Source organism: Sarcophilus harrisii, chromosome 3 (assembly GCF_902635505.1).
Source record: "Sarcophilus harrisii chromosome 3, mSarHar1.11, whole genome shotgun sequence".
Taxonomy (NCBI): Eukaryota; Metazoa; Chordata; class Mammalia; order Dasyuromorphia; family Dasyuridae; genus Sarcophilus; species Sarcophilus harrisii.
The window spans coordinates 244,995,073-245,008,134 of record NC_045428.1 but is presented as its reverse complement, the minus strand read 5'-3'; the positions used below and the strand labels follow the sequence as shown (position 1 = coordinate 245,008,134).

General features: G+C 32.8%; 1 protein-coding gene across 8 annotated transcripts in view; it reads right to left on the bottom strand.

Moving 5' to 3' along the window:
• Nucleotides 1-13,062, bottom strand: part of SYNJ1 (synaptojanin 1) — a 117,624-nt gene that overhangs the window by 83,097 nt on the left and 21,465 nt on the right. For all 8 annotated transcript variants that reach the window (XM_031959349.1, XM_031959351.1, XM_031959352.1 and 5 more), the window contains exons 3-6: nt 5,036-5,122; nt 3,856-4,123; nt 2,559-2,784; nt 1,509-1,592 (exon numbers count right to left, since the gene is read on the bottom strand). In XM_031959349.1, coding sequence (XP_031815209.1) covers nt 1,509-1,592; nt 2,559-2,784; nt 3,856-4,123; nt 5,036-5,122 — 665 coding nt within the window. The remainder of the gene's footprint in view (nt 1-1,508; nt 1,593-2,558; nt 2,785-3,855; nt 4,124-5,035; nt 5,123-13,062) is intronic.

Genomic DNA, 13,062 nt, shown 5'->3' with positions numbered 1-13,062 from the left:
TTGATCTTCCTAAAGCAAATATCTTTCCAAATCACTCCAATGTTTCTATGATCCTCGAGGATTTTCTTCTGCCTTTTAAAAACCCTTCATAACCTGTCCCTTCCTATCTTTCCAAGTTTCCGATATTTTACTCCCCACTATGTATTCTGCAATTCAGCAAAACTAGACTCTGATGTTCCTTACACAAGAATTCTCATCTTGAAACTCCAGCAATTTTCATTGGGTTATCTATGACTCATGCCTGGAATTCTCTCCTCACTCATCTCTTCTTGCTAGCTTTCCTAGCTTCCTTCAGGTACTAGCTAAAATTTAACTTCTACAAGGAAGTCTTTCCTGATCCTCCTTAATGTGAGTAAGTGACTTTTAAGATTATGTCCAATTTATTCTGTAGGTGTATATATATCCTTTTTTCTTTCTTCTTCTTCATTCCCAATCTCCACTCCCCATCCGCCATCCCTGTTTGTAAATAGTTGTTGGTATATTGTCTCTATAGACTAAGAGCTTCTTGAGAGCAATAACCATTTCTTCTGCCTTTCTTTGAATCCACAGCTCTGAATACAGTGTCTGACACATGGAAGCACTTAATAAATGCTTGCTGAAGTGACTTAGTTTCATTTAAAACAAGAATGTCAGTGTTGATGGGAGATTCCGTTGTTCAACTGGCTTGTCAACTCAAAAGGCAGGTTCTGACATTTAGAATAACAACAGTTATGTTAATGGTAGATGGATCAGAGTAACCTAGTCTAAGATTGACAAACCTAGTCAAAATGTCCAATAGAAGATGTCTTTTTGTGAAAGGCAAACTATTTGCCTGATCAATTCCTCTGTAAACTAGGTCAAAAGACTCAAAAAAAAAAAAAAAAAAAGCACATATAGAGCAAAATAAAATCCACTACATTCTGATGAATAAGGATCTTTTAAACAGACATAAAAATAAATTAGCAAGGACAACTTAATAGCATGATGCTGAAGATCATGTTATATAGTTTGAATTTTGTAATATTTAAATTCAGTGTACTACAGATTATAAAAATCATTCATGACAAAATGTCACTTTGAGGACAATTGTGTATCTATGGTTTACATTTCAAGGAAGTATACAGACTTAGAGTTTGCAAAGCACCTTCCTTATAATAATTCTCTGTAGTAATTAGTGTAACTTTTACCTCATTTAAACATATGGAAAAACTGAAGTTCAGAGAGACTAATTGACTTCCACATGGTCACAATGCTAATAAGTTTTACATATTGCCGAGTATAAATCCTAAAGGCATTATTTTAAAATGTATAGCAAAATGGCATTGTGCTTTGTTCCAACTTGAGGAAAATGTCTTATAGGAAATTAAATTACAGCCAAAAAAAAAAAAAAAAAAAAAAAAAAAAAAAAAAGCCATTAAATGATCTGGGGTGGAAGATGTTATTGATGAGGAGAGTAGAAAAGAATGAAGTTTTTGGACTCAATGAAAATTTTCCTAGAGAAAAAAAGTTTCAAAATGTCAAAAACATACTTGTAAACCAGGTTGCTCCCAAAACAATGGTACAGATCCACGGATTTGTATGAAGGAAGATACAGCATCATCTAAAAATATAACCTGAGGAGGAAAAAAAATAAAAGTTTCATAGTCAAAATATATTTACTTATTTAAAAAATTTCAAATTCTGTGTATCTTGGACAAATTTTATACTTGCTTTACTTCATAAAACAATTAATTCTATTAATTTATAATTCATGAGCTTTTGGACAAAATTATTTTTGTAATTAAAATGTTTAGAAATATTCTATCATATGTTTTATGACTAAAATTTGATAACTTTTAAATCAATATATAATTTTTCAAAAAGAATTTAAGGCAACAAAAACAACAGGAATTGAAAATTATTAAAACTAATAAAGCTGCATTGTAAATATAGTGTTTTGGTCACTTCTCTAACAGAAACAACATTCTAGTGAACTCTCTAATTTAGCATTGTACCTACCCATATATGATCTTTCTTTACTCCTACAATTTTATAATTTAAAAATATGCTTTCTCTATCTTTGAAAAACTAATTTGCCGAGCTCAATGTTTTTGTGTATACACACACACACACACACACACACACACACACACACACACACACACACCTCATGCCAGGATTACACAAATATTTTGGGCTAAATCAGTTCAAACTTCTAACAGTAGCATGGAATACCTGTGTCATTAAAAAAAAGTTTTCAAGTAAGTTTGATTTAACCAAAAATAATCCTTTTAAAAAATTCACTAGCACTATATAATTCAGTATTTATCTTACAATAATTAAGCTAAGGCAGCAGTTAGATAATTTGCTGGGTCTATATAACTGTAAAGCTATAAACGCTCATTTTGAAAAAAAACACAGATGAAACTTTTTACCCACAGTACAATGATCAGTAAAGCAATGATGGACCACAGAATAACTTTGTTACAGGTATGAAAAATGTTTTGAGTTATGTAGAAAATATTTAATTAGCCTATTGTTTTTAGGTTTCTAGGAACACTAAATGAAACAATAAGTAAAAAAAAAAATCAAACTAATACCTGTTCTGTTTCTACAAAATTAGCAACATGACCATCATCATTTGTTCCCCGAACATTAAACCTAGTCCCGGCTCGTTCACAACTTAGACGTGAAATAAGGCAAGCTTTTGCTTGTTTGTGAGCAGCATAAATTGTTCTAATTTCAACTCCTCCACACATAAGTCGTAATAACCAATCATCACAATTCACACCATAGTGCTTGAGATGTAAGTGTAGTGACTGATTCCTAATGGGGAAAAAAAATTAGATTAGGTTAATGAAAATAAAACATGAAAAACTTCAATTCAACTTGTGTCCCTCAATGGGTAGATTTGCATAAATATCATTACTTAAAATGGTGATGCAGATGAAATTAATTATAGTATAATTGAGTTAATTCACCTAACATGGATGTTAGACAACAGTTGGACAAAGAATATGCTGTCCTTTTAGGGAATATGGATTGAGGATGCCAAAAAGTTGGGTAAATGATGGGCATACATCTAGCTATATTTTGATTTGCATTCCATACTTTGTAAACTTGGGCAAATCCCTTGATCTCTTTTCTTATTTTAAAAATGAGAATGCTACTTTATATTTCTTGTACAACTGTTGTAAAAACCAAATAGGTTGATATATGTAAAATATGAAATGCTACAGAAATGCAAAAATTTATTAAATACTAAACAAAGTCTTTTTGTGTCATCCTCAAGAAGATAATTAAGGCACCAAATATAATCTTCATAGGAAAAGTATCAAGAAAGGAGATAGTAAATAAGTATATTTATTTGAATAACAGGTGCTTATGAAGAAATCTTAGGAAGCCTTCTGAGATGTGTGTGTGTGTGTGTGTGTGTGTGTGTGTGTGTGTGTGTAGAGAGAGAAAGACAGAGAGAAAGATATATGTGAAAAAAATCTCTTTCCACTTTTATTAAAATAATAAATTCTGTTCACATTGTCAAAGTCACTTTGTAATATGATATTCCATTATAAAAAACAAAGCAAAACTGGGAACTCTGGTTCCAGAAGGTTTATGTTGTCAGAAATCTGACTTCTGGATAATTGACATATTATTATACATTATTATAAAGCCATGGTATTATTAATAGCATACAAATTCCACTAATGATATTCCTAGTTTAGATAGTTTAAAATCAATTAAATTTAAAATCATATTCTACATCAAAGACCAGATATAGCTAAGTATCTAATATCCAATTAAATCTAGCACTATCTAATTAAATTAATTTAATTAAATACCTGCTATTAGCCAGAAAAATTTTATAGTATATGAATATAATGAGAAGCAAGAACTCACCAGAAAAATCTATCATCAGTTGTGCGGTCTTGACTGCTTCGATGGGCATTAAGACTCAAATCCAAACTACATCCAGTTGCAGACCATGCAAAATAAAAGTTTCCTGAATTCAAAATTTTACGAACTTCTGAAATGCGATCTTCATCTGAAGAATCAATTCTTAAGGATATAAATTCAGTGGAAATAACTCTAAAAACTTCAGATTCCTGGATTTTTCCAACAGACATGCATCCTGTGACTAGAATCAAATACTGAGCCATTGTATCACCTATAAAACCAAAATAAAAGCTGATAAATTTCTAGTAGTTTTAAATACAATTTAAAATTTTTTCTTAGGTAGTCTTATCGTATCTACAGCTCTACTTATTCACTGAGAAATATCAGAGAAACTAAAAACCCACTAAAAAAAAAAGAAGAAAAATTTTAACCTGAACTATTACATTTGTTTTGGAATATTCAATATAAAGTATAAAGAGAATAATATCAATATTTATTAAATTTTTTTGGCACCCTTTAGATGTTGTATTCAGCCTCTAATTAAGGCATTAGAAATAAGTGCCTAGAACTAGGTGTTCTGTCCCAGGGGACATCAATATAATTTCCTGAAAGAACACTTTATCCTAGATATATGTAAGGGAAGAACTTTTATCTAATCAGTGAACATGTAGTCCAAATCTTCTAAGGAGTCTCAAATAAGATTTCTCTACTGGTATGCATTTTCCCAGCTGGATTTTCCAGTTTTTTCTCAAAAAAAAAAAAAAAAAAAAAAGAAATTTTTATGCTGGAAAAGAAAAGAGAAACACTAATACCTAATAGTGATTTAATGGAAGTCATTCTTCCATCTTAATAATAGGCACATATATTTACTGTTTATATGGTAGATAGTCTGAAAGCTTTATCCAACATAATCAAGTCAAATAATTATTCAGGTCACACCAATACTTTGAAAGAGATTTCAAATAATATAGACATTATCATCTAAATCAGAAGATCACTATATTTAAGGTTAGAAAGGGTCTCAGAGATCATTTAATCTAAACTCCTCATCTAAATATACTAAACTAAGAAATAATGTGTCGAATAGTTTTTTTTTCTACATGCTGTCTTTTTTGGTTAAAATCTATAAAAAAAGGGATGGGAAAAAAAAGTATATTGAAAAATTTTGCTTTAATAAACTTACCAAGGTTTAGTCGCAATACACCTAAGAGTCCATATGCATCCATTACTTTGGAATACATGCCTTTGATTGCCTCTTTTTCTGCAGATGCTACCAAAAAAAGTTTTAAAATGTTAGAAAAAATAACGAACTTTAAACAGTTCCCTACTGGATCTAAAGTTTAAAGAACTCAGTCTTTTGAAGCGAGGCAGTCATTCATACCACAAATATATCACAGAACTATTTTGTTAAACTATTATAACTCCTTTGCTCCTAAATGCTGCAAAACATACTGGATCAACAACAAATGTATGATTTGTAATCTCAACTAGGCTCTCTTGTTGCACATTAATTCTTTATGAAGAGAAGAGTTTCTTTGATTAGCAACTCTACCCTATGTGATACCCTACTACCCTATGTGGCTGTTTGCACTCTTTTCTTCCCCAATAACCTACTTATAACTTCCTCTCCATCCCTTACTGAAAAAGTAAAATATTTCACTGAAAAAAAATGAAGACATCGAAAGCTTCTTTTTCTTACCAATTCTATACTCGAAATTATCTAAATATCAGAGTGGTACCTGGAAGGAACAATGGATCTGAGAGAAGAAGATAGGTTCAAATTCCTCCTCTGACATTAGTTTCCCTAAGCCTTAGTTTCCTCATCTGTAAAATGAAGGGGTTTGACGAGATGATTTCTAAGGTTCTGTCTGTCTCTAAATTATAACTATTCTTTATTCTCTCCTCTTTGGCTTAATTCTTAGGGGAAAAAATAGCATCTCTATTTGTAAATGCAACTCTTCTACATAAGCCCTTAGTGCCCTCTCCTCCAGCTATTCATTCTCAATTTTCTTTCTTTCTTTTTTTTGCAATCACCAAAAATCTGCATACTCACCCTTATTCCTAATTGAGAACTAGAACCTTCCATAAAACTCATCACAAACAAGTACAGTCTGTCAAAAGAAATTTCTACATCATTGTTCAGTATTTTTCAGTCATATTTGACTCTTCATGATCCCATTTGGGGGCTTTCTTGGCAAAGCTACTGGAGTGGTTCACAAGTGAGGAAACTGAAGCATTACCTATAGTCACTCGGAGGCCAGATTTGAATTCAGAAAGATGGGTCTTTTTGACTCCAGAATTAGTACCTTCTACACTGCTCCACCTACCTATCCAAAACATTTTATCTTATTGTGTACTTTATAGCCCTTTCCCTCTCTTATGAGGAGGTATAGCATTAATCTTCTAGAATTGTAGTTGGGGATTACTCTGATAAAAATGTCTAATTCTTTAAAAGTTGTTCATCATTAACATATTGTTGTCACTGAATAAATCTTTTCTCCTGGTTCTATTCACTTGCTTTTGCATCAGTTTATACAAGTTTCTTGGAAATTGTTATCATTATTTCTTGTGGGGTTTTTGTTGTTTTTGCTGAGGCAATAGGGGTTAAGTGACTTGCCTAGGGTCACACAACTAGGATGTGTTGACTGGATTGGAACTCAGGTCCTCCTGATTTCAGGGTTGGCACTTTATCCACTATGCCACCTAGCTGTTCCCCATCATCATTTCTTATGGCACAATAGTATCCTAACAATTTATATATCATAATTTGTTTATTCATTTCTTCAGTTTATGGGGCAGCACCTCAAAATTTACATTCTTTGCTACCTCACAAAGAACTTTAGTATTTTTTGTACATCCTTAGGAGTTTGTTTTGATTAGGACTAATCCCTCTTTAATCTATCCTTACCCATTTTCTCTTTCCCTTCTATTTCACTGTTTAGTTAAAAGTATATTGCTGTACCTGTGTAAATGTAAATGTTCCTTTAACTAGTTCAGATGAGAATGAAGATGAAGTGTTAGCTGCTTCCCCTGCCTCCTCCATCTCACTGTATAACTTTTATTTGTGTATTTCAATTGTATTCCTCACTAACATTCCTTTCCTTTCCTGACACTGAATTTCTCTTATTTTCTCTTTCCACTCTTCTCTTAAGATCATCAAGATTATGTAATAGAATTACTCTAAGGCCTTGGATAATTAATCTTTTTTTCTGACCTCTGACAATTATTTGATTCAGAGGGGACATATGTATATCCCTATATTAGAACATAAACATTTTATCCTTTTTTTAAAATTCCCTTATTACTGTTCATATATATCTTCTTATGTTTCTCTTAACTTATATTTGAATTAAAAAAATTTCTATACAACTCTGGTTTCTTCATAAGGAAATTTTGAAAAATTAAAGGTCTTTTTTTTTTTTTTTAAAAATCACTCAATAAACATTTATTAGATGCTTACTATATGCCAGGCACTATAGCATTGCACTAAATTTTGCTGGCTAAGTTATTCTTGGTTGTAAATTCATATCCTTTGCCTTCTAAAATATTATATTTAAAATTCTCCCTTTTGCTGAACATGAATCACAACATACCATTTTCATTCTTTTTGTTGTTTCCTTGCATTTTGTTTTCTTTCTCATTTTTCCCCTTTTTAATCTGATTTTTTTTGTGCAGCACAATAACTGTATAAATATGTATACACACATTGGATTTAACATATACGTATGTTTTTTATTAAGGCTTTTATTTTCAAAATATGCGCAGACAATTCTTTAACATTAATTAACCCTTGCAAAACCTTGTGTTCCAATTTCACCTCCTTTCCCCCATGCCCTCCCCTAGATGGCAAGTAGTCCAATATATGTTAAACACGGCAGAAATATGTAACATATATTTTTAAACATGTTTAACATATATTGGATTGTTTGCCATCTAGGAGAGGGGGTGGGGAGAAGGAAGAGATTTGGAATACAAGGTTTTTGCAGGGGACAATGCTGAAAAATCATAAATGCATGTTTTGAAAATAAAAAGCTGTAATTTTAAAAAAAAGAAATAATAAAGTTCTCCCTTTCAATATGAACAGGTAATTTTCACATGAAAAAACTGAAACCATTTCTAATCATATGAAAAGGTGCATAAATCATTACTAATCAGAGAAATGCAAATTTAAGATTACTCTGAGATACCACTACATATCTCTCAGATTGGCTAAGATGACAGGAAAAGATAATGACAAATGTTGGAGGGGATATGGGAAAACTGGGACACTGATACATTGTTGGTGGAGTTGTAAAGTGATTCAACTATTCTGGAGAACAATTTGGAGCTATGCTATCAAACTGTGAATACCCTTTGATCCAGCAGTGTCTCTACTGTGACTGTATCCCAAAGAGATCCTAAAAAAGGGAAAAGGATCCACATGCAAAAATGTTTGTGGCAGCCCTTTTTTGTAGTGGCAAGAAACTAGAAACTGAGTGGATGCCCATCAGTTGGAGAATAGTTGAATAAATTATGGAATATTATTGTTCTTTTTTTTTCTTTTTTCTATTTTATTATAACTTTTTTATTTACAAAACATATGCATAGGTAATTTTTCCAACACTGACCCTTACAAAACCATTTGTTCCAAATTTTCCCCTCCTTCCCCCTACTCCCTCCCCTAGATAGCAGGTAGTTCAATACATGTTAAATATATTAAAGTATATGTTAAGTCAAATACATGTATACATATTTATATTGTTTTCTTGTGTAGCAAGAAAAATCAGATCTAGAAAGAAAAAGAAAAAACAAACAAACCTGAGAAGGAAAACAAAAATGCAAGCAAACAACAGAAAGAGTGGAAATGCTATGTTGTGTTCCACACTCAGTTCCCATAGTCCTCTTTCTGGGTGAAGATGGCTTTCTTCATTACTGGAAAACTGGAACTGGTTTGAATCAACTCAATATAAACTTCCTGAGCATAAGAAATTACACTTTTAGCCTTTGTATTCCGGTACCTAATTCATAAGCTGACACAGTGGGCACTCAATTCATGAAAAACATTTGCTAGTGCACTTGGAGACTATCTGTCAGTCACCTGGAACGCTGATCATTGACAAAGCTGCAGTCTCCCTTTGGTCTTGGATTCCTACGTAAGTGTTAGCTCTGCAGTCTGGGCTAGCTGCTAGACTTAAAACTTTGCTTGGCTCATATTCCTGCTGCTTGCTTCTGAACGTGTTTCTTTTCTGGTACATAATCCAGGCTTTCTATATTAAGAAATGTCACTCTTTGTGCAGTTCTCCTTCCATAATCTATCCTGAATCTGTGACTGGACACTGGGTAATGGACAACAAAATTAAGAATTGGTACATGTCTCCTTTATGGGGCCCCAGTTTGGTCAAGGATTTTTTCTTACCCTGGTGCACAGCTCCTCTCTTAGGTAATGGAATACTCCATACATGACTTGTACCTTTCTGAGCCTGTCCCTAGTGTGTACAGACTTTTCTTCTCTCTATAGTGAATTGGGCTGAACACATGACTAACTATAATTTTTCTGGATTTCCCCATTAGGACTTAAAAAGTTATTTACATTACATTATAAACTCCAAATTTTCTGCTATTTCCCAATACATTGCAAACTAATTTCCAACCTGCTCTCTCCAAAATTACTATTAATTGTCAAATTCTAATAATCAAGTCTTCTTGACCATTATAGCTTTCAACACTGTTAACCACTCCTCTCCTCCTTGGATTTTCCTGATACTGTTCTCTCCCAAATCTTTTTTTTTACATGTTGGGGCATTCTACTTTTGCCTCCTCTGCAGAATCACCAACCTTATCTCTCTTCATCATCCTATTTTTTTTCCCTCAGATTTTATTAGTTGAACCATTACTTTTATGCAAACTCTTTCCAAATTATATATGTAGTCCAAACTTTCTTAAACTTCAGTCCTGCATTACCAATTATATATCTAGCAGGAACCTCGAATTCAACATGTCCAAGACAGAAATGATTATAATGATGAGAGAATTTCTGGCTCACTTTATTACCATCATTTACTTAAAATGAGCAGGGCATAGAGCTAGCTATAGCCTGCAAAATCTAAATGAAACTTAAGTATAGCCTCAATGTTAACTAGGTTAATTCCTGTCCTTTTTGTCTGCAAGTTTACAAATGACATAACATCTATAGGTCTGGCTTAATTTCCTATTTTATCTGATATAGACCTTTCCCTTCTGCTATCTGCTCTTTGGTCTGTATGTCATATTCTTCCCTTATTCACTCTTTGAAATTTCATTGTTCCCATCCTACTTATGAAACTAAAATCTATATAAAGTTGTTGAAACTTTTGTTTAGAGTTCACTGATTTTTATTTCAGTGAATCCTATGTTCAGATAATAATAAATTGGTTTTTTCTATAGATTTGCATCATTTGTTATTCTTATTGATAGCAGTACCTTATCAATGGATTCTCAGACCATTTTTATCACAATTTTCTTTTCTCCTAAAACCTTCCCCTCTTCCTGATTCCCTGCAACTTTTTTTTTTTTAAATAAGGGTACCCCCTCCCAGATTTGCCATCTCTGAGTCATCTTTGATTCTTCTTTCTTCCTCAACTTCCACATCCAATCTCTTGCAAAGCCTTAACCAATTCTACCTCTACAATGTATCTGAATCTATCTTTTTCTCTACTTATACAACAATCATCCTAATTCAGACTCTCAACACTTCTCTTGTGGACTAATTTGGTAACTTTTTAATTGAATTCCCTGCCTCAAAACTCACCCCCCTACACAGACCCCTTCTCTAGGTAGCTATAAAAGTGTTTAAATAGCAAGTCTGGCCACATCACTCCTTTGCTCAAGAATCATCAATAGTTCCCTTTTTTCTCTAGGATAAAGTATTAATTACTCAATTTGACTTATAAACTCCATAATATCAAGCTCTGGCCTGCCTTTCAAACCAACTGCTCATTACTTTTCTCCACATACTTTACATGCCAGTCACAATAGTCTGCTATGCTCCAGACACATTTGTTTTCTCATCTCTGCCTTTGCATAGTCCATCCCTATCATGCCTCATCAAACCTTACATATTGAGATCAAATTATATACTGTCTTTTTAAGCAAGTCTATTCTTTCTGCTACACTCAAACTCACCCCACTCCTAGTACCTTCCCTCTGAAAATTACACTGAATGTATTTTGTTTTTAATTTTTCAAGTACATTATTCCTTCCCCTTCCCCCCAATAGAATGTAAACTTCCTGAGCATAGGAAATTATACTTTTAGCCTTTGTATTCCCATACCTAATTTATAACGTGACACAATGGGGGCACTTGATTCATGAAAAACATTTGACTCTAGGTCACTACCAGAGGGGACAACCTCTAGCTTGGTGTCTGTGTTGATTCTATCAGATTATGGAGCTATTTGGCACCTCTTGACCAAATAATCGTTTTCCCTTTTTCAGGTTTCTGAAGCTATGCCATGGAAGTTTATTAATGCTAAACTATAAGAGCCTAATGCTAAGAAGATGATTGATGAGGAATCAGCTGAAGTTTTTTAGCAGGTTAGTCATGTGATATTCCATATGGGCAATGTTCAGAAGGGACAGTCTAGTCTGGAGGTATGTCAAATCAGCTTTTAGTTTTAACTTAAATACTGGGACTCTAAATGACTCAGTTGATATAAGACAAATGAAGCAGATTTATGTTGATATTTGAGAAAATCAAAACCAGAAGATTTTGAAGGAATTTGAAACTAAATAGAAGGATGGTTGTCAAATTCTTCTCAGAAAATCACACAAAAGGGTAAGTTTCTTCATGCTCTCAAAGGCAACAAGAAACAGTCTAGCAAATTTTTTAAAAGCTACTAACCTGTCAACTATTTAAAGCTCTCAACAAGATGACTTTATTCTCTTTTTCTAGGCTCATCTCAATTAATACTTTTACATATCCATATTATTTCCTTGAATTCACTGTCTTCTTATTTCTTCATTCTATATTTTTCCTTTTATCCAAAATTAAGAGAATTCTAATAAAATCTCCTGTCACTCTTATAAATTTCTATGCCTTTTTATAATTCAGTTGATTTCTCCTTTATGAATTTAGCTGCTAAACATATGGAATATAAGTTTAATACTAACAGTGATTTGCTGTCTTTGGTTCTTTTTAGTATATGTAGTTTCCTTCTGTTCCTCAGTTTTCTAGCTAACGAGTGTTTCAGTAAAGTTATCTGCCATCCTACTATCCTAGGCAGAGAATGCATCCCACTTTTCTCCGGGAGAATGGTTAAATCAGGTTATACCAATCAGCAAGACTGGTGGGGGAAGGGAGTCAGGAGTGAGCAGGTTGAAGATTAGGGATTAGCCTTTTTTGCTGTAAATTCATTAAGTTGTGATCTCACTAGGGTTCCTCAACATCTTAGACCATTGTCAGTAAAAATTGTTTTCCTTTATGCATAATTTTTTTTTGTAACAGAATCCTCTTTCATATTATTAATTATATGACCCAGAAGCTTATTCAGGAACCTGGTGCCTCTTTTACTTCTGAACTATATTATTCCTCTCCTGGAATGATTTTCCCTTATATTTCTACCTAGAAAGCTTTCCCTCTCATTAAAGACCAGCTCAGGAATTCATTAAGTTCTTATTAATATGTGATATATGGTACTGCCTTTTCTGATTTTCCCTCCAAGTTAAAAGTGACTTCTTCCTCTAAGAATGAACAAATTATATTTACTTGAAAACTTGTCAACCCATTTTATAATAAAATTCATGTGATTGTGAGATTGTTTTAACTTTTCTATCACTAGTACTTGACAGTACACTGAACACAGACCTATACAATTTTAGAGCAAAAAAGGAACTTCAGATAAGATCCAGGTTTGGACTAAGGAGTTAGACTAAATGACTATTATAGTTTTTCTAGCTTTAAATCTATACTCAAGCTATCTAATCTGATTCCTCAATTTTATAACTGAAGAAACTGAAGTGGAGAAGGAAAGTCACACAGCTAGTCATGGCAGCACTGAAATATTCTAACTCCCATCTAGTACTCTTCCCACTAGAAACTTAATTATATTAAACTTGATATATTTAGTAAATTTTTGAACTGATGTTTATTTAAAGTATTTCTATAATTATGTCTAATAGTGACTATTAATTGAGCCTCTCAACTTCCCCTCCCTACTAGGTCTTTTTGGCCAAGGAAATAACTTATTTCAGTTA